The following is a 23769-nucleotide window of genomic DNA, read 5'->3' as shown; positions in this document are numbered from 1 at the left end:
ACACCCAGACCCAATCCTCCTGACCAGTTCCTGTTGCCTGAGAAGATACGTGTACCAGATCACAATCGCCAAGAAAAATCCCAGACCCCAAACAAAGACAAGACTCCCTCATTCCTTTTCCAAGTCTTCTGGATGCTCCATCTGTATCTCTCTAAATATATCTTCAATAAAGTCTGCTTTTATCTCCTGCTGGCTCAGGTTTGATTTCCATACTGTGTGAAACCAAGGACTCCCTTGGCTGATTCTGCAGAAACCCCCTTCTGGGTCCTTGGATGCAATCTGCCTGGATCATAATCACTGAGGTGTCTTGTTTAGTAAATAGGGATAAGGATATGCACTTGAAGGACCATACAAGACTACGGGGCACTCTTGGGATGCCTGGGTGGCTCAGTCAGTTAAGTGCCTGACTCTTGGTTTCAGCTCAGGTCAAGATCTCATGGGTCATGGGACGGAGCCCCACATCTGGCTCCATGATCAGCACAGAGTCTGCTTGGGATTCTCTCTCTCTCTCAGACCTCCCCCACCCCACCCCCACTCACTCTCTCCCTCTCTGCCTCAAATGGATAAATAAATCTTTAAAAAAAGGAATAAGAGGCAATCTTCAATGTTTGCTACAATTACACAAGGTAAAAGTCTTTCAAAGTCTAAGGCTACCTAGGTGCCATTGTAGAACGCTTTGGTGAAAATCTTTCAGATTGCCAGGAAAGCCCAAGTGGGACAATGAGACTCCTCTGTTGTCCAGGGTGAAATTCTTTCCGAGATTCTGAGACATGATAGGGAGGTATAGAGGTAGAAAACAAACAAACAAATAAATGGGGGATGCTTTCTTCAGTCACAATATTTCTCAGTTAATGCTATTTGGACATTTTTAAAAATTTATTTTTATTTGATAGAGAGAGCACAAGCCACGGGGGAGGGGGGTGCGGGGCAGAGGGAATGGGAGAGGAAGAAGCAGACACCTGCTGAGCACAGACCCCAATGCAGTGCTCAATCCCAGGACCCTATGATCATGACCGGAGCCGAAGGCAGATACTTAACCAACTGAGCCAAACAGGTGCCCCCTATTTGGACATTTTACCTATAAATTAGGTACTGCCATGAAGAACAACATGTTTTATACACAATAAATCCACATATTTTTGTAAAATAAATGCTGCAACTTTCATAAGACATTTCTGTGGATAATTATATCTTTTGTTATTAAAAAAAGCAGATGTCTTATTCAAACCATAAGCACTCCTCATCCTCTTTAAAGCAACAAGATTTAGTGGACCTGGTTTTCCTTGGCACCATTTTCATGCACTAAACTTTTTCACATTGGCCCATGACTCAGGGCCATACAACTATTTTCTAAAGAGATGGGTTTATAAGTAGACAGTTGACTATATAGGATTACATATAGAAGCACAGTGGTTATCAGGGAAGTCATGTAGGCACAGACTTTTTTTTTTTTTTTCTCACTTGCTTGTCTCTCATGCCTGAAGTTCCAACTGACAATTTTTCATAATGTAAGAAAGCCAACTTTAATTAAAAATATTGGGGCACCTGGGTGGCACAGTGGTTAAGCGTCTGCCTTCGGCTCAGGGCGTGATCCCGGTGTTATGGGATCGAGCCCCACATCAGGCTGTTCCGCTATGAGCCTGCTTCTTCCTCTCCCACTCCCCCTGCTTGTGTTCCCTCTCTCGCTGGCTGTCTCTATCTCTGTCAAATAAATAAATAAAATCTAAAAAAAAAAAACCCACAAATCCATTTAGGATGGTAATTATCCAACTTTTAATAATAACGTAGTCACTGAGGCTCAGATTTGAATAGAAAGATTGGAAGGAAAGTTAGATTAGATGCTTTGCAGGGGCAGTTGAGTTTAAGAAGGTAAATGTAGCTTCCATCTAAACAGAGTGCAACCTGAAGAGATTTGTCATCCCTGGAGACAGAGTAGCATCTGATGAGAAAACGAGTTTGGAAAAGAAAGTTCCTGGGTAACACAAGTTAATTTTTTGAACACACATCTTCGGTATTCACTTGACTTTTTTAAGGAAATAAATTAGCTGCAATAAGGCAAAATATAGAGCAAGAATATATTATTTACATTATAATGGAAAGTAGACTTTAACAACACACAGACATGTGTGCTTGTCAGCATCCTGCAATGATTCACATATTCCAAATGCCACTCAGAACGCGGTCACACAGAGCGTGTCCCCGAAGACTGTCAGGTTGCACAACCTCAAGGGCATCATTTTACTTATTTTCTTGGCTCCCTGGATTTAGAAATACAGTGTTTTGTTGATCTGGTACATTTACATATTGGAATAGGGTTAGCACCATAGCATTAGCAAACACCTGCATCCCATCATGTAATTATTATTATTTTTGTAGTGAGAACATTTAAGATCTAGTCTCTTAGCAACTTCGAAGTATCTCGTACAGTATTGTAACTGTAATCACAGTGTTGTGCATGAGATCTTCAGAATTTAGTCATCTTATAACTGCAAGTCCGTACCCTTCAGCCAACATCTCCAAATTCCCCCACCCAATTCTTGCCCCTGGTAACCACCATTCTACACTCTACAAGTTTCTGTGAGTTGGGCTTTTTTAGATTAGACGTTTAAGTCATATCATACGTGTGTCTACCTTTTTCCGTCTGGCTTAGCTCACTTAGCATAACGCCCTGCAGTTCATTACACTATAGTCAGGAAACTATTATGGGCAAGCTCTTTGAGTCTTAGAAACATAATGCTATGAAACTCCAGAATTTTACTGTTTACATCTGGATCTCACTTTTAGTATCTGTATAATGACGTTGGTAAAGACAGCTCAGGAAACACAAGATAATATTAGAAATATATGATCATATATATGGATAAGTTGAATAATATATGAAAACCTTGAAGAGTTTGGTAAGATCTCCGTGCTTTTTGCAACACCAATCTAGTGCTGAAGAAAGAGGTGCTTAAAGGCACGTTTATAGAAGACAGAGAGACGTTTTATAGGGCAGAATAATGTCAACATATGATTTAGCTCTCAGTCCCAATGAAGAATTCCAAATGAGTCAGGGACCAACAAGGGTAACCAGGATACAAGAAGGTGGAGCATTACATTTGTATCTGTATGGTAGAGATTTGGGTAGACACAAAATTCACACTTCAATATCTCTCAGTTCTCAAAGTACAGCCATAAATAATAGCACACAAAACTTATTTTTAAATAAACAGAAGTTGGCTTTGCTTAAAGAGCATTATTACAATACATTTTTTAATAAAAGTTCATCCCATGGAGTGCCTGGGTGCCTCAGTCAAACATCTGACTTTGGTTCAGGTCATGATCTTGGGGTCCTGATATAGAGCCCCATGTGGGGGGGTCCCTGCTCAATGGGGAGTCTGCTTGTCCTTCTCATTCTGCCCCTCCCCCACATGCACGCCTCTTTCAGATAAATAAAATCTTTTAATAAATAAATAAAAAAATAAATAAATAAATAAATAAATAAAAGTTCATCCTTATACATGTGAACTATATAAGTAGAATGGTGGTTTATTTCTCTTCTTTGTTGAACATCTACCAGACTAACAACAGGAAAATATTTAATACCACACATTTACTGAGTCATTATTCATGCATATCCTATACTAAGGATTGTAGGAGTGTAGAAAGACACAAATATAAATAGGTAAAACGAATAATTCGGTAAAGAATGTACTAGGTGTAGTAGGTGTTTTACAGTGGAAGGAGAGTGGAATAAGCCTCTGAAAGCAGGAAATTAATCTCCCAGGTGAAAAGTACACTCCCTGCACCAGGTGGTAAAGTGGCATCCTTATGAGCAAGAGAGAGGGCATTTAGGGCCAAGAGTGCTGTATAAATAAAAGCCTTGTTAATTCCTCCCTAATTTACTACCCCAAGGACAAACCTCTTTGTCTTGTCAATTCTTCACAAATTTATCATTTCTTTGTCTAAAAGGCATAAAAGCTGCCTGATTTGGTCACTTCTTTGAGTCTCATATTTTTTACGGGGCTCCCATATGTATGAAATTAAATTTGTTTTCTCCTGTTAATCCGTCTTATGTCAATTTAATTATTAGGCTACTGAAAGGACCTAGAGGAAGGGAACAGTTTTGCACCTCTACACAGTGAAAAAACATTGAAATGTGGGTGGTTGACTGTACTTGAGAGAAAGGAAACAAATAATGACTAATGAAAAAAGCAGTATGTCAGATTATCATACTTCTAAAAGGGGGGTAAAGGGGTTGTTTTGGAAGTGGAAGAAATAGGGTGAACAATTAAAAGGCAATGCAAATTATTAAGTAGAAAATCTATTTGAATTTAATTAGACATCTGGTTTCATTGGAGGAAGGTATAGATTCATGGCCATGAGCATAGCCTTAGAATAAATTCTAGTAAATTGCTGACATTGAGCAATTTGGTATGGAGTGAGGAATTGAAAGATCTGCCTTTGATGCAACATTCATGGGGGAAAATATAGAAGCAGAAATCTCATTAATCACATTCCCATAACCCAGAAGAGTGAAGGCAGAGTCTTTAGAGATTAAAGTCCCAACAGTCACAAGGTAGAAATAAAATGCCATCTGCTTACTGTTCCTGAGCCAGAAATAAGAATGGAAAGATGCTAATTTCAGGTAAGTTTCTAAACAACTAAATCTAAAAAAAATATAGGATAGAAAACACCTTACTTTTTTTTTTTTTGAAAAATGAGGAATCAAGTATTAAGGAATTTATAAATGAATCATTTTATACCTGCTTAACTAAGTTAAATAAATTCTGCAACCTATCATCCAAATAATCATATTTCTTTATTAGACCTGTGTGAATTTGACTTCATTTGTCATTTGTATAAGAATAGTAAAGACTTTACTTATTTATATTTTAACCAAGGTCAATGGGTACACCAGCACTTTTTATCACTGTGCAGGTGATATTGTATATGCAAACTTAAGATTTGCTCTAGTTTTATAAAAAAATAAAAGATAAAAGATAACTTGTTACAAATAAATCCAAGTCCGTATAGACCACATATCATAGTATTTAAGTCTAAAAAAATAAAAATGAGACCACCACCCAAGTTACAATTTTCTAATATCAACAGACACATATGTACAGAATGTGTAGGTAAACACAAGACAGGAGACTATATATCTGAAAAACATTTACTTTTCTTCTTCCTTCTTTTTATTTTAGTGGAAAAGACAACTTAAAACTCAAAGATATGCAAATTTATACAGGATAGTCTGTTGTTTCCTCTTCTATAATTTTATCGCCTCTCTTTGTCTTTCAAGTGATTTGTCCTATAGCAAAGGTCAGTCATACAAATGGATTCTAAATGCTGTGGCAAATACGTGAAAATGAGTGATAGAATAGTCATATAAAACATGTTTATATTTCAGTAAACATTGAAGTCAGCATACACCAAACACTATACCATAATAATTTTCATGGTTTTTTTCTTTTCTTTTTTTTCTTTTCTCTTCTTTTTTTTTTCTTTCTTTCTTCCATCCTCCCTCTCTTTCTTTCTTTCTTTCTTTCTTTCTTTCTTTCTTTCTTTCTTTCTTCCTTCCTTTCTTTCTTTCTTTCTTTCTTTCTTTCTTTCTTTCTTTCTTTCTTTCGTTTCTTTCTTTTTTGTTTTCTCTAACACATACTGTCCAGTTATCTTCTGGCGTTTTCTCAACAACTTTGTAGTTTCCTTTATATTATTTTGGATATAGAGTGAACATTCAGTTTATTCAGTTTAGTGCTTGACACTGGACAACAGAAGCCAAGACAAGTAATATATCTCAGGAATGACATATGGAGTTAAAATCCACAGTTATCAACTTTCTATACAAAACATTTTTTAGTTACTTTCATGACACAACAATGTTTCTTTAAAAGTGACACTCATTGGGCTCTTTCCTGAGAGTAAGGAAGATAATACGAAATCATGCTTTGTCTTACAGATAGGGTTTTGGGTATCCAGTAAATTCAAATCCTGATCTATCACTTGCTTGATCATTTTTGAAACAGTTTAGAACAAGCACAAAGAAGAATGGACAAAGGAAATTGTTCCACCTTGACGGGATTCATTTTCTTGGGAATTACCAATAACTCTGGGATGAAAGTGACTCTATTTACCACCATTCTGGTTATTTACCTCATTAATCTCCTGGCAAATCTTGGAATGATTATTCTAATTAGAATGGATTCCCAACTTCACACACCAATGTACTTCTTCCTCAGCCATCTCTCCTTCTGTGACCTCTGTTATTCCACAGCAATTGGGCCCAAGATGCTGGTGGACCTATTTGCCAAAAACAAATCAATTCCCATTGTGGGCTGTGCTCTTCAATTCTTAATCTTCTGTACTTTTGCAGATTCTGAGTGTCTGCTGCTGGCAGTGATGGCCTTTGATCGGTACAAGGCCATTAGTAACCCCTTGCTCTACACAGCCAACATGTCCACCAGAGTGTGCTCCCTGCTCGTGGCTGGAGTTTACTTGGTGGGAATGGCAGATGCTTTGATACACACAACTTTAACATTCCGGTTATGTTTCTGTGGCTCGAATGAGATTAATCATTTCTTCTGTGATGTGCCTCCTCTCCTATTGCTCTCTTGCTCAGATACACAGGTCAATGAGTTAGCGATATTCACCATTTTTGGATTCATTGAACTGAGTACCATTTCAGGAGTCCTTATCTCTTATTGTTATATAATCCTATCAGTCTTGAAAATCCACTCTGCTGAGGGGAGGTTCAGAGCTTTCTCCACCTGCACCTCCCACTTAACTGCTGTTGCAATTTTCCAGGGAACCATGCTCTTCATGTATTTCCGGCCGAGTTCTTCCTACTCCCTAGATCAAGACAAAATTACTTCATTGTTTTACACCCTTGTGATTCCCATGTTAAACCCACTGATTTATAGCCTACGGAACAAGGATGTGAAAGGGGCCCTAGAAAAATTGAAAAATAAAATATGGCTTTAAGTATTTATATTCTGCATGTATACAGACACTCACACACATATAGAGATTGTTGTTTTCATAGAATTACATAGTATGATCTGTGAAAAACATAATTTCCTCAAATACTTAAATAACTATCTGTACTAAAATTCAACCATAAGTAAATGCTGCAGTTCCTCAACCCTGTTATGCTTCACTATGGTCTTCAATTTATTTATGAAACTACTTCTTTGTGCAAAACATCCTGACCCTTCTAATTTTGCTATATATTGACTTGTTTATTTTTCATTTAAGCATTATTACAAGTATCCTTGGATTTATTATTGAGTACTCACTAAGTACTTTTTTTACATTTAGGTGCATTGCATTTCATATAAATTCAGTGGTTTCCAAACTAATGAGTCCTATAATGTAGAGGAATAAACAAACATTAATTAGCTAAGCACTCAAATAGTTCATAATAAGTCTTAAAACGTTCATGAAATAAAAACTCAGGGTTAACAATCTAAAAAAGTGAAAAAAAATCAAGAAGAAATAAAAAATCTAGAAAAAAATGTCAAAAACTAGTGTGCAAAGAAAGGCTTATCTGGATGATGATATTCAGTCTCAGATCTAAAAAAAAAAAAATGCAAGTTGGGGAAAGTAAAAGATTCTAGGCAGAGGGTCTGACAGTTGCAGAGGTCTTGAGATGAACATTCTATACCTTAGGAATTAAGAAAGTCCAACATGTATAGGTCATAAAGAGCAATGTAAAGTGCCTTGGTCAATTACATCATTGTGCCAAAATTATGAAGAATTCCTGCATCACTTCCTCAAGGAAGGTTTCCTTCCCATCTTTCCCCCTTCTCGGCTCTGGTTAAACGTCCCTTTTTATATTCACAGACAACCATCTCCTTTAAGTATTGTTTTTATATTCCTTAGTTTATTAAATCACAGCCTCCAAAATAGGACAGTGAGCCTTCTTTGTTCCAGGATTGAGCATCTCATCCCTGTTATCCAAAGTACCTGCATGGTGCCAAAGACAAGAAACGGCAAAACAAACATATACCAAAAGAAATACTAGGTAACATTTTTAAGAGCTTATTAGATATCAATAACATAATTAACTAAGGGTGTGGTATGTGGCTTGAATATATATATTTTATAACTCTTCAGAAAGTACATAAAATGGTTGTGGATATTAAAGAAATGGATCTATAAAGAGTTACATATTAATTACACTAGAAGTGAAGAGTATTTTTCCATGTACATGTTTGACATCTGTCAATTTCATCTGTCTGTGCTCTACTTTCTGGTGGTTAAACTACTGAATTAACTTGCTGAGACATCATGGGAATGGCATATATTTTAAGGATCATATAAGGCTCAACGACACTCTTAATTATCAATTACAATTATAGATTAAAAGCCATTGAATGTAGGGGCATCTGGGTGGCTCAGTTGGCTGGGCGACCGATTGTTGGTTTCAGCTCAGGTCAGGATATCATGGGTTGTGAGATCCAGCCCTGTTGGGCTCTGTAGAGATTAAACAACATGTTCTTGAACAAACAGGTTAAAGAGGAAACCAATAAAGACCTCAAAAAAATATCTTGAGACAAAAATGGAAACACAACATATCAAAAGTTAGGGAATGCAGCAAAAACAATTCTAAGTGGGAAATTGTAGTGATAAACGCTACCATGAAGAAGAAAAAAAAAGATCTTAAATAAACAGCCTATCTTTACACCTCAAGGAATTGTCAAAGAAAAACAAATTGAGTCCAAAGTTAGTAGAAGGAAGGAACTAACAAAGATCAGAGCTAAACTAAGTGAAAGAGACACTACAAAGAATATAAATAAGATCAGTCAAAGTAAGAGTTGGTTTTCTGGAAAGATAAATAAAACAGACAAATCTTTGCTAGACCTACCAAGTTAAAAAGAGAGATGACTCAAATAAATAATATTATAACTGAAAGAAGATACATTTCAATCAATAGCACACAAATATAAAGAATCATAAGAGGCTACCTTGGATAATTATATGCCAAAGAAACAAATAAGCCTCAAAGAAACAAATAAGTTTCTAGGACACACAACTGACCAAGACTGAGTCATGCAAAAATAGAAAATCTGAATGAACAATTGCTGTTAAGGAGATTAAATCAGAAATCCAAATCCTCTTCAAAAAGAAAATTCAGGACCAGATGTCTTCATTGGTGATTTCTACCAAACACTTTAAGATGTAATAAATAGTTCTTCTCAAACTCTTCCAAAAATTAGAAGAAGAAGCAATATTTCCAAACTCATTTTATGAGACCTGCACTACCCTGATACCAGCACCAAACATGGACATCACAAAAAAATTAAATGCCAATATCCCTGATGGACGTAGATGCAAAAAGCATCACAATATAACCACAAGCCAAATTCAACAGTGAATAAAAAGAATCATAATCCATAATCAAGTCTGATTTAGTCCAGGGATGCAAGGATGGTCCAACCTTCCTAAATCTATCAATGTATTATACTACGTTAACAAAACAAGAGATAAAAATCATATAATCATCTCAACAGATGCTGCAAATACAATTGACAAAATTCAACCTTATTTTATGGTGGAACTCTAAGCAGACTGGGTAGAGAGGGAAATTACCTCAACATAAATAAAGATCACATATAACAAGCCCACAGCTAACATAATACTCAACAGTGCAAAGGGGAAACCTTCACTCGCATATGAAGAACAAGATAAGGACACCCACCCTTGCCACTTTTATTCAAAACAATACTGAAAATCCTAACCACAACAATTAAGAAAGAAAAGAAAGAGAAGCATACAAACTGGAAAAGAAGAAATCCAATTGTCTCTCTTTTGAGATGACAAGATATTATATATACAAGACCCTAAAGACTCCACCAAAAGGCAATTAGAACCAATAAAAGAAGTCAGGAAAGTTGCTGGATATAAAATCCATATACAAAAAAATCAGTTTTTTTTTATGCACTATCAATGATCTGTTAGAAAGATAAATTTTTTAAAAAATGCTAGTTACAATAACATAAAAAATGAAATACTTGGGTATAAATTTAGTCGAGGAGGTGAAAGAACTGTACACTAAAAACTATAAGATATTGATTGATTAAAAAAAAGTTGAAGAAGACACAATGAATGGAAAGATATCCCATGCTCATACATTGGAAGAATTAATGTTGTTATTTGGAAATCAGGAAGTGTTTTGTTCTCCAGTTTTGTTCTGCTTCAAGATTGCTTTGCTTTCTAACACCTTTTAATTGTAAGTTTCATACAAATTTTAAGATAGTTTTTCCTATTTCTTGTGATAATCATCATTGGAATTTTGATAGGGATTTGATGAATATGTAGATTGCTTTAGGTAGGATGGTTATTTTAGTAATATTTGGAGAGGACACAAAATTGCACTTTAATACTTCTTAACTTTGTAAAAACTGCAACGAATAAAAGCAAACTATTTTTTTTTAAAAAACAAATAGAACCATGGTAACCCCTAAAGCCTTCTCCATGTACAAATGCATGTATGATCTGTATGAGCTGAAATAGTTAGCAGAACTTCTTTATTTCCTCTTCTCTCTGTCACCAATTCATCCAATCACTTAAAATATTTACCAACTAATATTAAAATAGACATAACTTGTGCCAGTCCTGGTGCTAGGATTCAGAAATTAGCAAAGGCCAGCTATTATTTCTAAGGAGCTTATGGTGCAGTAAAAGACACATATCTGAATGAAATAAAAATAACTCAGGAAAAAATGTGCTAAGTATATGGATGTTATAGTCATAAATTAATGGAAATTCTTTTTTTTTTTTTTAAGATTTTATTTATTTATTTGACAGAGAGCCAGCGAGAGAGGGAACACAAGCAGGGGAGTGGGAGAGGAAGAAGCAGGCTTCCAGCAGAGGAAACTGATGTGGGGCTCGATCCCAGAAAGCTGGGATCCCGCCCTGAGCCGAAGGCAGACGCTTGACGACTACACCACCCAGGCGCCCCAAATTAATTGAAATTCTATTGGAGAACATGTGGTTGAAAGAATGGCATCAAATGTGATTCATGAAAACAAAGTATTAAATACAACGGTTGAAGAATGGTTATACTTCTCAGTGTGAAGGGGAAAGAGATTGTCTCTGAAGTGAAAGAACCAGTAGAAAAATAATTAATAATAAATAATGATTAACAAATAATCATTGTATGTAATAAATTTATAAATTTAATAAATTAAACAAAATGAATAATAATTGAGATAAAAATAATTAAATAATGGGTCTATTTACATTTCATTAGAAGTCTGGAGGAAGATGGTATATAGACTCATATATGAGTCACACTACCATATCCTTTACCTTCCTAAAGATGATCTATGTGATGCAAATTCAAAGACTTTAAATTCAGCCTTTGCTAAAATTGTTGCAACATTCACGGGGGAAAATACAGAACTAGAAATCGAATTAATCACGTTTGTTTCGTATAGAAGTGTGAGGGCAGAGGCTTGAGAGACTTCAGTCCCAAAGGACACGAAATAAAAACAAAATGCAATCTGTCGGTGATGTTCAGCTACCAGCGGCAAGCGCCGAAAGACTTGCTCATCGCAAGTAGGTATCCAAGTCACCAAATTCAAAGAATGAATAACAAAAAACCTTCCATTTGCAAAAGTGAGGAATCAAATATTTAGAAAATTGTAAGTGAATATTTTTTACTTCCTTTGGGTAATAATCTGCAATCTAGTGGCAAAAATATATATTTCTTTTAAAATAGGGTGTTTTGGAGTAATTTTCATTAGCAAATATATAGTTTTACTTATACCTAAAACAAAGCAAAGAAGAAAAACATTATTTAATCATGTGAAAGGGTACATGCAAATTTTAGATTTTTTTGTGGTTTTTAAACCAATAAAAATTGATACATATTTCACAACACAAATACCAATTTGTATGAATTCAGCCCCAGATGAACCACATACCACGTTTATGGAAATCCAAAACAAACTCAGGCCATCACTTATATTCCAATTCTCATATATCAACAGAAAGACAGGTGCATGCATATATGTACATATATACACAAACAGAAGCCTATATATAAAAAATATATATTTCTTGTTCCCATCTTTATTATTTTTAAAGATTTATTTATTTATTTGAGAGAGAGTGGGAGAGAGAGCAGGGGGAATGGTAAAGGGAGAGGGGGAGAGAATCTTAGCAGACTGCCTGCTGAGTGCAGAGCGACTTGATCCCACCATCCTGAGATCATGACCTGAGCTGAAAGAAAGAGTCAGATGCTTAACCAACTGCACTACCCAGGTACCCCTCCCATCTCTTATTTTTGATGAAAAGGTCAGGTTTAACATCGAAAGAAATGGAATTGTATATGTTAAGTGGCTTTCATTTATTTTTAGCATTTTTCCTCTGCTGGTCAAGGGACATGACCTTTGGCACCAGACCACTCCTGAGTGTAAGTAATAATGTGGCAAAGCAGTAAAAAACATCGAAGTGTTCAATATTTTTGAAACAGAGATATGTTTACTATTTCCAAATTTAAAACAGTCTTAAACAAATCTTGATTCTTGAAGAACTCAGTAAGAGTAATTCGTACTCAATTGGATATATTTATTTTTCAGATGAAAGGACATATATTCAGGTTTGTCTTTAATTTAGCTGTGACTTTCATATTATATTTGACCTGCGCTGAGCCTTCATTCATGATTGACCACTGAGATAATTCAGGGAAGGTGCGCACAAGTCATGTATCTTGTGGGCTGTCTCCAAATTTAGAATCAAACTTTCTCTAAATTCTATCCCAAACACTTTGTCAACAATAGAACAGTGAAACTTGTCCAGGCTATTTTCTGAAATAGATCCTTTCTGACATATAGATTATATTCTTGTGAATGTCAAGAAGAGTTAAAATCTTGATATACCATTTCTTGATCATTTCTGTAGCATTTTAGAAGAATCAAGAAGAATGGAAGGAAAAAATTGCTCTTCTGTGAATGAATTCCTTCTCTTGGGAATTAGCAATGACCCTGGAGTTAAAGTGACTCTATTTATCACATTTCTAATTGTCTATCTCATCATTCTTGTTGCAAACCTCGGGATGATCATTTTAATTAGAACGGATTCCCACCTTCACACACCCATGTATTTCTTCCTCAGCCACCTCTCCTTCAGTGACCTCTGCTATTCTACAGCAATTGGACCCAGGATGCTGGCAGACTTCATTGCCAAAAACAAGTCAATTCCCTTCCATGGCTGTGCTCTGCAATGGTTGGTGTGCTGTTCCTTTGTGGATTCTGAGTGTCTACTTCTGGCAGTGATGGCCTTTGATCGGTACAAGGCCATCAGCAACCCCTTGCTCTACACAGCCAACATGTCCACCAGAGTGTGCTCCTTGCTCATGGCTGGGGTTTACCTGGTGGGAATTGCGGATGCTTCAGTAAACACGATACTAACATTCCGGTTATGTTTCTGTGGATCAAATGAGATTAACCATTTCTTCTGTGATGTCCTACCTCTCCTCTTGTTGTCTTGCTCAGATACACAGGTTAATGAGTTAGTGATATTCACCATTTTTGGCTTCATTGAACTGATTGCTCTTTTAGTTCTTTTTGTGTCTTACTGCTATATCATCCTAGCAGTGATAAAGATCCACTCTGCTGAGGGGAGGTTCAAAGCTTTCTCCACCTGCACCTCCCACTTAACCGCTGTTGCGATTTTCCAGGGAACTCTGCTCTTTATGTATTTCCGGCCGAGTTCTTCCTACTCTCTTGATCAAGACAAAATTATTTCATTGTTTTACACCCTTGTGATTCCCATGCTAAACCCTCTGATTTATAGCCTACGGAACAAAGATGTGAAAGAGGCCCTGAAAAAACTTAAAAATAAAAAGTGGTTTCATTGAAAACTTATATTGTGTATTTTTCTCCCAATCTTACACTATAATTTATAAAAATTGAAATTGTTTTAACTAATGTGGTGTCATCCAGGAAATATTTATAATATGTTCCCGCCGAATGTGTCATTCGGTACATATTTATAATATGTACCCGAATGTGTCATTCCGTAAGCACGCCGTGGTTCATCTTATGTCTTGACTTTGCATTGGTACTCTTTATTTGAAAATTTCTGGACTCCTAGCTTGCCTCATAATTGTTTCCTCAATCTTTCATTTGTGCGTGGATTGAATTTTCTAAATGTGATTGAGAGTTTTCTCAGTACCTATTCCACTTTGTATTATATAGTGAATCCAGTAGTTTTAACTAATGAATCTCGTCATCTAATGGAAGTGACTAATATTAATTAATCATTCACATTATTGGTGATAAACTGAAATTGCCATAAAGTAAAAAGACTGAGCAGTATGGAACTACGCACAATGCTCACATTGAGTGAAGATCGTGAAAAGTGCATCTGGTAACGGAGATAATCTGGGATCTAACAGACAAGCAGGAATCCCCTGAAAGATACATGTAGGTAGAGAAATCTTTCTATGCTGATGGTTCAGCAACTAGAGGGGCCTCAGGGGACTAGACCATATCACTTCTGTGGAATTTAAAGACAACCCGTGTGCTGGATTGGAGTGCTGCAATTCACAACTCAGTCACTTCCTCCACTGGTTTTCCTCCCCTCCAGCACCTGTTAAGCTGGGTTCACACACCACCCTGTGCCTGAGAACACTGTTGAATCCGTGACTGTTTCCCAAATCATTCCCTTCAATGTGGGGAAATGGATACTCAAGAGTTTAAGGACTGCACATTTTTTTGTCTCTTCACATAGCATCTGGGTAAAGAAAGGAAGAAAGATACCAAAAGAGTTAATTTTTATTGAATGTTTATTCATGGGAGGCAAAAGAAAAAAACTCACTGAGGTCAAGCATGTGTCTTAAATACTTTTTTTGGATTGTATGTGTACATAAAATGGTGTGGACGCTAACATAAGGGCAAGTTAAAGACACAAATTATTTGGGAAATAATTAAACCAAAGAGCTCTTTTTTTTTTAAGATTTTATTTATTTATTTGACAGAGAGAGAGAGAGAGAGCGAGCCAACGAGAGAGGGAACACAAGCAGGGGGAGTGGGAAAGGAAGAAGCAGGCTCTTAGCAGAGGAGCCTGATGTGGGGCTCGATCCCAGAACCCTGGGATCACGCCCTGAGCCGAAGGCAGATGCTTAATGACTGAGCCACCCAGGCGCCCCTAAACCAAAGAGCTCTTATCCAGGTGTTTACAAGAAATTTGCAACTGACCTTGGCTCTGCTCTAGTTTGCAGATGACCAAATCACAGCAGTGACTTGTTTAATAAGCAGGGACAAAGACAGACATTTGAAGGGCCATACAAGACTCAGTGGAACTCTTAAATGTTTGCTACAATTACACAAGCTAAAAGTCATTCAATGCCTAAGGCTACCTAGGTGCCATTGTAAAAGGCTTTGGTGAAAACCTTTCAGATTGCCAATAAAGCCCACATAGGACAAAGAGACTTCTTCGGTTGTCCAGGATAATTTTTTTTTTTCTGGGATTCTGGGACATGGTAAGGGGAGGTAAAAAGGTAAAACAAACCAACAAACAAAAGGAACAGGGGATGCTTCTTTTAGTTACAATCTCTTCTCAGTTATCCCATGTGTTGGGTTTTTTGTTTTAGTTTTAGTTTTAGTTTTTGTTTTTTTTTCCCTGAAATATTATCCATGGATTAAGAATTGTCTTGAAGGGGAGCATGGCAGAATTTCATTTGAATCAAACTAAAGCCAAGCACAGACAGGTGTCGATCTCAGGACCATAAAGACACCATCTACTAGCACACTGCTCTTCCCATAGATAACTGTAATGGATTTGATCTGCATTCTTGTTCCTATAAGCAAATCTAAGTCTACCGTGTGAATTAGAGAAAGAAAGTTTAAATCTATTAAATAACATATTTTAAGTTCAATAGAAGAGTGTGTAAAAAGGGATTTGACTGATTTGTAAAATGTATGAACCCCTATGCCTGAATTTGTAATAGAAGAGGAAAAGTAACCACTTAGCATGAACTTCAGGGAATTAATGATTGAAGTAGGGACTTGGGATAATGACCTGCAAGAGATTTATATCTTTATTTTCCATTGAAAGTCAGGAAATGCTAGTATCAAAATACTTTAATTCATATTACCTATTCAATCTTAACCCTTTCCTAGACTCTCTTTATCCATAACTCATATGCTTCTCATAGTATACCCACTTTCAATGGTGGCAATTATAGTTCAAGTAAGACATTATCAATGTCTGTATGTAATGAGTCAATATTATAGGTCTGTTTCTTCTTAAGAGTTTCTTATTCTGGCCAGGAATTGCATCCCTAAACACTAATGTTACGATGATAAAAGATTAGGAAATATGTACCATGGTACAATCAGCTCCATATGGAGAAAAGCTGGTTAGGAAAATTTGTTAAATCAAAACAGCAATAATTCTCACAAATTGGTAATTGTGTAGCTCTTTCTTAAGAGGAAGCAACTTTTGCTTAAACTCTGCAAACATGCTGTGTACTGGAAAAGCAATGACAGCAAAATTGGGTCTGAATCTCTACTATAAGTCACAGTAATTGTGACCTTCAATAAATCATTTTCTTCTTTGGGCCCCAGTTCCCATTCTATCGATAAAGGGTTTTAAACTGAATAATCCTTATTGTGCATTCCAGATGGCACATTCAGTACCCATACTGATATGACTCTATAAATGGATAAGGCATAACGCCACTTCTACCTTTGGGGAGATTTGAGATATAACAGATGGGTGGGGCTACATTATAATCCCAGGCCAATATGACCTGAAATGGAATTGGCAATGATGACAGACAGAGAGCACTGATTGCAAAAGCCCCCATACTGTGAAGATGGGTCCATTCAACTGACTTTCTATTCTTCATTTTGACTTTAAGAGACATCTCTTAAAAGTGAATATCCAACTTTATTCATCATCAGGGAAATCATGTACTTTACAGAATAGCTAAAATTAAAATGGCAGACAATATTACTTGAAACACACACAGGATTCACTCATTGATAATGGGATAATGGAAGTAGAGATTGGCATACTGCTTTGGAAAATCGTATTCTAAAAGTAAGTAAATCTAAATTTTACACACACACAAATACACACACACATTTCCTATTCCTGGTTTTATACCCAATATAAACAAATGTATATCTCTGCTAGAAGACATATGCAAGAACGGTCACATCGATGTTATTGGGAATAGAAAAAGGGAAAATAACTCAACTGCCTATCCACATGAAAGTAGAAAAATCAGTGGATGCTATATCTGTATAAAGGAATACTGCACAACAGTGAGAATGAATGTATTGGGTTATACAAGCATGTTGTTGAATAACAGTATATGAAGCGGGCATCTACTTATGTGTGGCTCAAAAAATATGAAACTAATCTGTTTATGATAAAAGGTAAGAAAGCGGGGCGCCTGGGTGGCTCAGTCCTTAAGCCTCTGCCTTTGGCTCAGGGTGTAATCCCAGAATCCTGGGATCGAGCCCCACATCAGGCTCCTCCGCTGGGAGCCTGCTTCTTCCTCTCCCACTCCCCCTGCCTGTGTTCCCTCTCTCGCTGGCGGTCTCTCTGTCAAATAAATAAATAAATAAAATCTTTAAGAAAAAAAAAAAGGAAAGAAAAGGTAAGCAAGTAAATACTGCTTGGGCATAAGAGACTAGTAACTTAGGCAGTAGCAAGGGGAAGGCTTTGATCATTCTGGTCATGTTTTGTTTCTTGGTCAGTGTCCTGGCTACAGGTTTTTTCTTTTGTTTTCATTTATCCAGGAGTATACTTATCATTTAACTATTTTCTATACATGTTTTAAATATCAAGCAGTTTTCCAAAAGCAGAGTCCATTCACCCTTAGATTGTAGGAAACTTTAGAATTTTATTATTATAAACTTTTATCTCCAGCAAGGCCACATAGACAATAAAGTTCAATATATATTTTGTAAAATATATGGCTATTTCAATGAACAACTATGTAGCTCTTTCTTTTTCAATGAACAACTATGACTTTTCAATGAACAACAATGAATAGAATAGACTATTTCAATGAACAACTATGACTTTTCTTATTGAAAATTGCTGTCTTTTTACTAAGGCAGATATGTCTTATTTAACCTGTAAGCCTTTCTAATATTGTTTTCAACAACAAGGAGACTTAGGAAACTGCGTTTTCCTTGGTGTCATTGTCATGCACTGAGCATATTCTCAAAGTCTCATGACTCAGCTGCACAACTACTTTCTGAGGGAGGGATTTTATAAGTAGATAGTTGCCTATATTGATTACAGTAGCACCAGGGAAGACATTTAGATACACTTTTTTTAGGGGTGCCTGTGTGGCTCAGTTGTTAAGCATCTGCCTTTGGCTCAGGGAGTGATCCTGGAGTTCTGGGATCGAGCCCCACGTCAGGCTCTTCAGCTGGGAGCCTGCTTCTTCCTCTCCCACTCCTCCTGCTTGTGTTCCCTCTCTTGCTGGCTGTCTCTCTCTCTGTCAAATGAATATATAAAATCTTTAAAAAAAAAGATACACTGTTTTTATATTTTATTTATTTTTTATTGTATTTATTTATTTATTTATTATTATTTTTAATAATATTTTTTTATTATGTTATCCTAGTCACCATACAGTACATCCGTAGTTTTTGATGTAGTGTTCCATGACTCATTATACACAAATAATGAATCATAGATACACTTCCTTTTCTCACTTTTTTGTCTCTGGTATCTTACCTTGCAACTAAGTCATTTTCTTTCATTATTTAAGAAAGTCATCTTCAATTAAATACAAATCCTTTGAGATGTTAATTATGCAATTTTTAATAATAATATAGTCACTAAGGCTCAGATTTGAATGGAAAAGCTTAAAGGGAAGTTAGACTAAATGGTGTATGGGGCCGTCAAGTTTAGGGAGGTAAATTTAGGTTCTATCTAAACAGAGCATAACCTGAAGAGAATTGTCACCCCTAGAGACAGAGAAACACTTGATGTGAAAATGAGTTTGGAAAAGAATCATATTAAGTGACTAAGGATAAATCCCATTCCTTTAATATGAACCGGAGAAGTAAATAATGGTAGTAAAGTTCTAGGGTACCACAAATGCATTGGTGTCTGCAGTTGAATGGGTGGCACATCATTACAATTAGTTCGAGCTTGGCCTCAATAATATCTCCTAAGGTAGCAGATTCAGCATGTTTGTATAGTCATAAATGAAAAGGCTGTTGAAACGTATCACTAAAAGCCATTTTTCCCACATCAAGAATATTTTAATGATTTTAACCTATGATGTGGTCTAGATTTACAGGAACCATGAAAAAAAGACTATACCCCTGTCTAGTCCCCAGTGAGGACTCACGTGAGAAAATCACCTGGAAAATTTGTGCCCATACACTGGTTATGCTTGTAACTTCATAAATTATTTTTTGAATATACAGATCTGACATTTACTTGATTCATTTGAAGGAAATCAATTACCTGCAGTGGGGCAACACATAGAGCAGGAATACATTACTGTACACTGCAGTCAACGGACTTTAGTGACACATATACACTTGTGGTTATTAGTGAAGGAAAGGAATTTCTTTCTACTCTTTAAGGTCTTCCAGATGAATTAGGAATGAAATTGACATGAGACAGATTTATAGGAGTAAAAAACAAAAACAAATACAAAAACAAAAACAAAAAAACCCACGAATTTTTATTATAGGCTCATGGTGGCCTGATAATGAAATTGAGATCTAAAGAAATGACCAAGGCAGGCAGTTTTTGTATTATTTTTACAAGGGGACAATAAATCTGCAAGAAATTGGCAGGACAAAGAAAACTGAACTTTGCAAGCTTCAATTAAGTAAGATATGCTAAACAGAACTTGGTCTGTGGTAGTAAATTAGTAAGATGTAAAAAGGTTGTTTATACAGCCTTCTAGGCTCTGAATTTCCTGTATCTGATGATAAGGATGTGTCTCCACCTCCTGGTACAGGGAGGATACCATTCGCATGGGAGATTTCCTTCCTGTTTTCAGGGGGACAGAGGAGAGTCAGAGTGTCCTCCTTGCACAGGCTGTCTCTTAAATAACTAATCAATATGCCAAAGTGGCACATTTTGGGTGGCCTGACACGGCCCCCGCATTAGCGTCCTGCAATGATTCACATATTGTAAAGTATCACACAGAATACGGCTACTACAGTGAGTCCCCCCCAACATTGCCACATTGCACAACTTTAGGGCCACTACATTTCTTATATTTTTTGAATATAGTTGACACACACTATTACATTAGTTTCAAGTGTACAACATGGTGATTCGACAGGTCCATACTTTAATGCTATGCTCACCATAAGTGTAGCTACCATCTGCCACCATAGGATGCTATTGCAGTACCATGGACTCTGTTCCCTATGCTGTACTTCCCCATGACTTATTACATAATTGGAAGTCTGCATTTCTCACTCCTCTTCATAGAGTTTGCCCTCCTCTCCTCTGGCAGCCATCAGTTAAATGTGGAATCTAAAAAAGCAAACAAACAAAAAGCAGAATCAGACCTATAAATACAGAGAACAAACAGATTGTTACATTACTTATTTTCTATGTGCTCCCTGGATTTGTGTAATATACCAACCCATTGAACAACAATAATAAAGAAGTATCCAGCTAAGGTAAAACTATATGTTGGCTAATTGAATATAATAAAAATAAATAAATAAATGATTTATAGAGCATCTTCCAAATATGGAGAGTTATTGAAAAGGGTTCTCATAAGTAAATGATACTTCTCCTCTTTAATTTTAAAGTGTTAATTTCTACTACATATAAGGAAATACGTTTTTTAAAGAAAAAAACTTTATCCAAGGCCTTGATCCACATTATTATAAAATTAATAAGTAGTAAAAAATAGCATTTTTGAAAAAATCTTTTAAATAACAGAAATTTAGAGTAAATTAAAAAAATAAATAAAAGCAACACGGGCAATTTTCTGAGGTTAAAAAAGACAGTTCACAGAAACAAATCATGTTCTATCTTAGAGATAATACTTTTTGGATATATCCAGAAGAGTCTAATTCTGAACTATCATCTTCTTGATTATTTTTGTAAGAGCTTACAACAAGAATAAAGAAGATGGACAGGGAAATATTTCTCCTGGGAATTACAAATAACTGGACCCCAAAGGGAACCCATGTACCATGTCTCTAGACACATAAATTTCCTGGCAGATCTTGGAATGCTCTTTATAATTAGGATGGATTCCCAGCTTCACACCCCAGTACTTTTTCCTCAGCCACCTCTCCTTCTGTGACCTCTGCTACTGCACACCAATTGGACCCAAGATGCTGCTGGATCTATTTGCCAACATTAAGTCAATTTCCGTCACTGGCTGTGCTCTGCAATTCTTAATCTTCTGTACCTGCAGATTCTGAGTGTCTACTGTTGTGTGATGGTCTTTGATTGGTACAAATTCATGGGCCACCCCTGTTCTCTCTGCTCATGGCCAGGATTTACATGGTGGTAATGTCAGATGCTTTGATACCCTGACATTAGCATGTCACTTATGTTTCTATATGTCATGTGATTCATCATTTCTTCTGTGATATCTCTCCTCTCCTATTGCTGCCTTGCTTAGATACGCAGGTCAATGATTTCATTATTTTTAATGTTTTTGTCTTCATTGAACTGAGCACCATTTTAGGAGTTCTTGACTCTTACTATCCTGTCAATCTTGAAGATACACTCTGCTGAGAGGAGGTTCAGAGCTTTGTCCACCTGCACTTCCCACTTAGGAGCTGTTGCAATCTTCTGGAGAACTATGCTTTTCATATATTCCTGACCAAATTATTCCTCCTCCCTAGATTAAGACAAAGTGAACTCTTTGTTTTATACTCATGTGACTCCCATGTTAAATTCTCTGATTTATAGCCGATGGAACAAGAATGTGAAGGAGATGATGGAAAAACTGAAAAATAAAATTTGATTTTAAGTAAATCATCATATAGTATAAATAAATATATATTTATATGCATATACACACAAACATACTCTTCTGTTTTCAGATCTTCTGTTATACCACTATATTAGACTGTACTATTAAGTTGTCTTAAATACCTTAATTAATACAGTGTTTTACTATGCCAATATATGGAGTTTCCTAAATATGCTATATTTTATTGTATGTCTCCATTTTAAATAAGTCACGTTTAATATTTGGAAAACTTCCCAGTCTTCATCTTAGTGTGCTAATTTTGCATTAGTTGTTTATTTTACGCATTAATTTAATTATTCTAAGAACTACAAGTGTTTAGCATACACCTTTTTGCACTATAGGTGTCTTGCGTTTCATGGTGAGTCCAGTAGTTTATATTCCAATGAATTCAATAATGTAATACAAGTAAGTAACATTAGTTAAATAATCTTACAGATATTCTTGATAAACTCTAAATCTCCCTGAAGTGAAAAGGCAAGAAACTCTAAGTTCAAGCAAAATGTCCACCTGTAGAGTGCAGAGAAGAAGAGATTCCCTGAAATCCTGTTTCAGATCTAAATGGTGAAGAGGGATACAATGGGGATGGGGAGAAAAAAAGAATCCAGATGGAGAGGCTGGAATTACAGATCCTGAGGTGGATAGGACAATGTCTTCTTAGAAGTGATGTAGTTGTAAGGGAGCAAAACTTTCCCTTTCTTTCCTTCCTGGTTATTTGGCTGATCTAATAATTAAATTGATATAAGATAGATTAACAGGAGAAAAACAAATTCAACTTCATATGTATAGGATCTCATAAAAATATGAGACTCAAAGAAGTGGCCAAATAAGGTATCTGTTATATTTTTTGGACAAAGAAACAATACATTCTTTTTTTTTTTTCTGTTTGTTTGTTTTGTTTTGTGTTTTGTTTTGAAACAATACATTTGTGAAGAATTGACTTGACAGAGAAGTTTGGTCTCGGGGTAGTAAATAAGTAAAGAAGTAACAGAGTTTGTTTATACAGGCTTCTCAGCCTTCAATTCCCTCTTTGGTGATGAAGAGTTCTCTCTTTCTCCTGGTGCAGGGAGAGTACCTTTCACATAGGAAATTTATTTCCTGCTTTCAGAAAGACAAAGGAAGCTCAGAGTGTCCTTCTTGCACCTGCTGTTCCTTAATAACTTTGATTTTAAATAATCAATGGCCGGGGCACCTGGGTGGGTCAGTTTGTTAAGCATCCAACTCCTGGTTTCCACTCAGGTCATAATCTCAGGTTGTGGGATCAAACCCCAAGACAGCTCCATGTTCAGCAGGGAGTCTGCTTCTTTCCCTCTCCCTCTGCCCATACACCCCCCACTCCTTTTGTGTATGCACACACTCTCTCATAAATAAATAAATAAACAAATAAATAAATAAATAAATCTTAAAAAATAAATAAAATAATCAATAGCCAAAGTGGTATATTTCCGTGTGGCGTATTTTGCTCCCCTTCAAAGTCCATCAAGAGAAGGATAAAAGTCCAAAGTGGAAGGTCTTGTTAAAGTACATCCTTGTGCTGAAATTCAACTCAGTCACTTCCACTTGGCTCTTCTTTCCTTCTTCTGCCTTTTCGATCCTGGTTAAATGCTCCTCTTTGTGGCTTATAAATAATACTCTCCTCAAGGCATCACTGTACCTATGGCTCAGTTGATTTGACCATTGTCTCCAACATTAGACCATGAACATTGGCTGCAGGTTGAGTACCATTCTTATCAATCCAGTTCCTTTATCATGTCTGGGACACAAAATGGAAAAATAAATAAATAATAAAACCACACATTTGATAACATTTTTGAATGTTCATTAGATATTTG

The 23769-nt window shown here is 36.2% G+C and overlaps 2 protein-coding genes and 1 pseudogene across 2 annotated transcripts; all 3 read left to right on the top strand.

The window, feature by feature from the left end:
- The first annotated feature begins 6027 nt into the window (after window positions 1–6027).
- LOC113246456 (olfactory receptor 5W2-like) lies at window positions 6028–6963 on the top strand. The gene has a single exon (XM_026487064.4). The coding sequence runs from the start codon at window positions 6031–6033 to the stop codon at window positions 6961–6963; it is 933 nt and encodes a 310-aa protein (XP_026342849.3). The 5' UTR covers window positions 6028–6030.
- Window positions 6964–12913: 5950 nt separating this feature from the next.
- Window positions 12914–13849, top strand: LOC113246535 (olfactory receptor-like protein OLF2). Its single transcript, XM_026487133.1, has one exon. It carries the CDS (start codon window positions 12914–12916, stop codon window positions 13847–13849), a length of 936 nt encoding a protein of 311 aa, XP_026342918.1.
- Window positions 13850–21139: 7290 nt separating this feature from the next.
- Window positions 21140–21931, top strand: LOC113246487 (olfactory receptor 5W2-like; annotated as a pseudogene).
- The last annotated feature ends 1838 nt before the right edge of the window (window positions 21932–23769 follow it).

The sequence above is a fragment of the Ursus arctos genome, unplaced genomic scaffold, assembly GCF_023065955.2.
Source record: "Ursus arctos isolate Adak ecotype North America unplaced genomic scaffold, UrsArc2.0 scaffold_23, whole genome shotgun sequence".
Classification (NCBI taxonomy): Eukaryota; Metazoa; Chordata; class Mammalia; order Carnivora; family Ursidae; genus Ursus; species Ursus arctos.
This window is presented reverse-complemented; position numbering and strand designations above follow the sequence as displayed.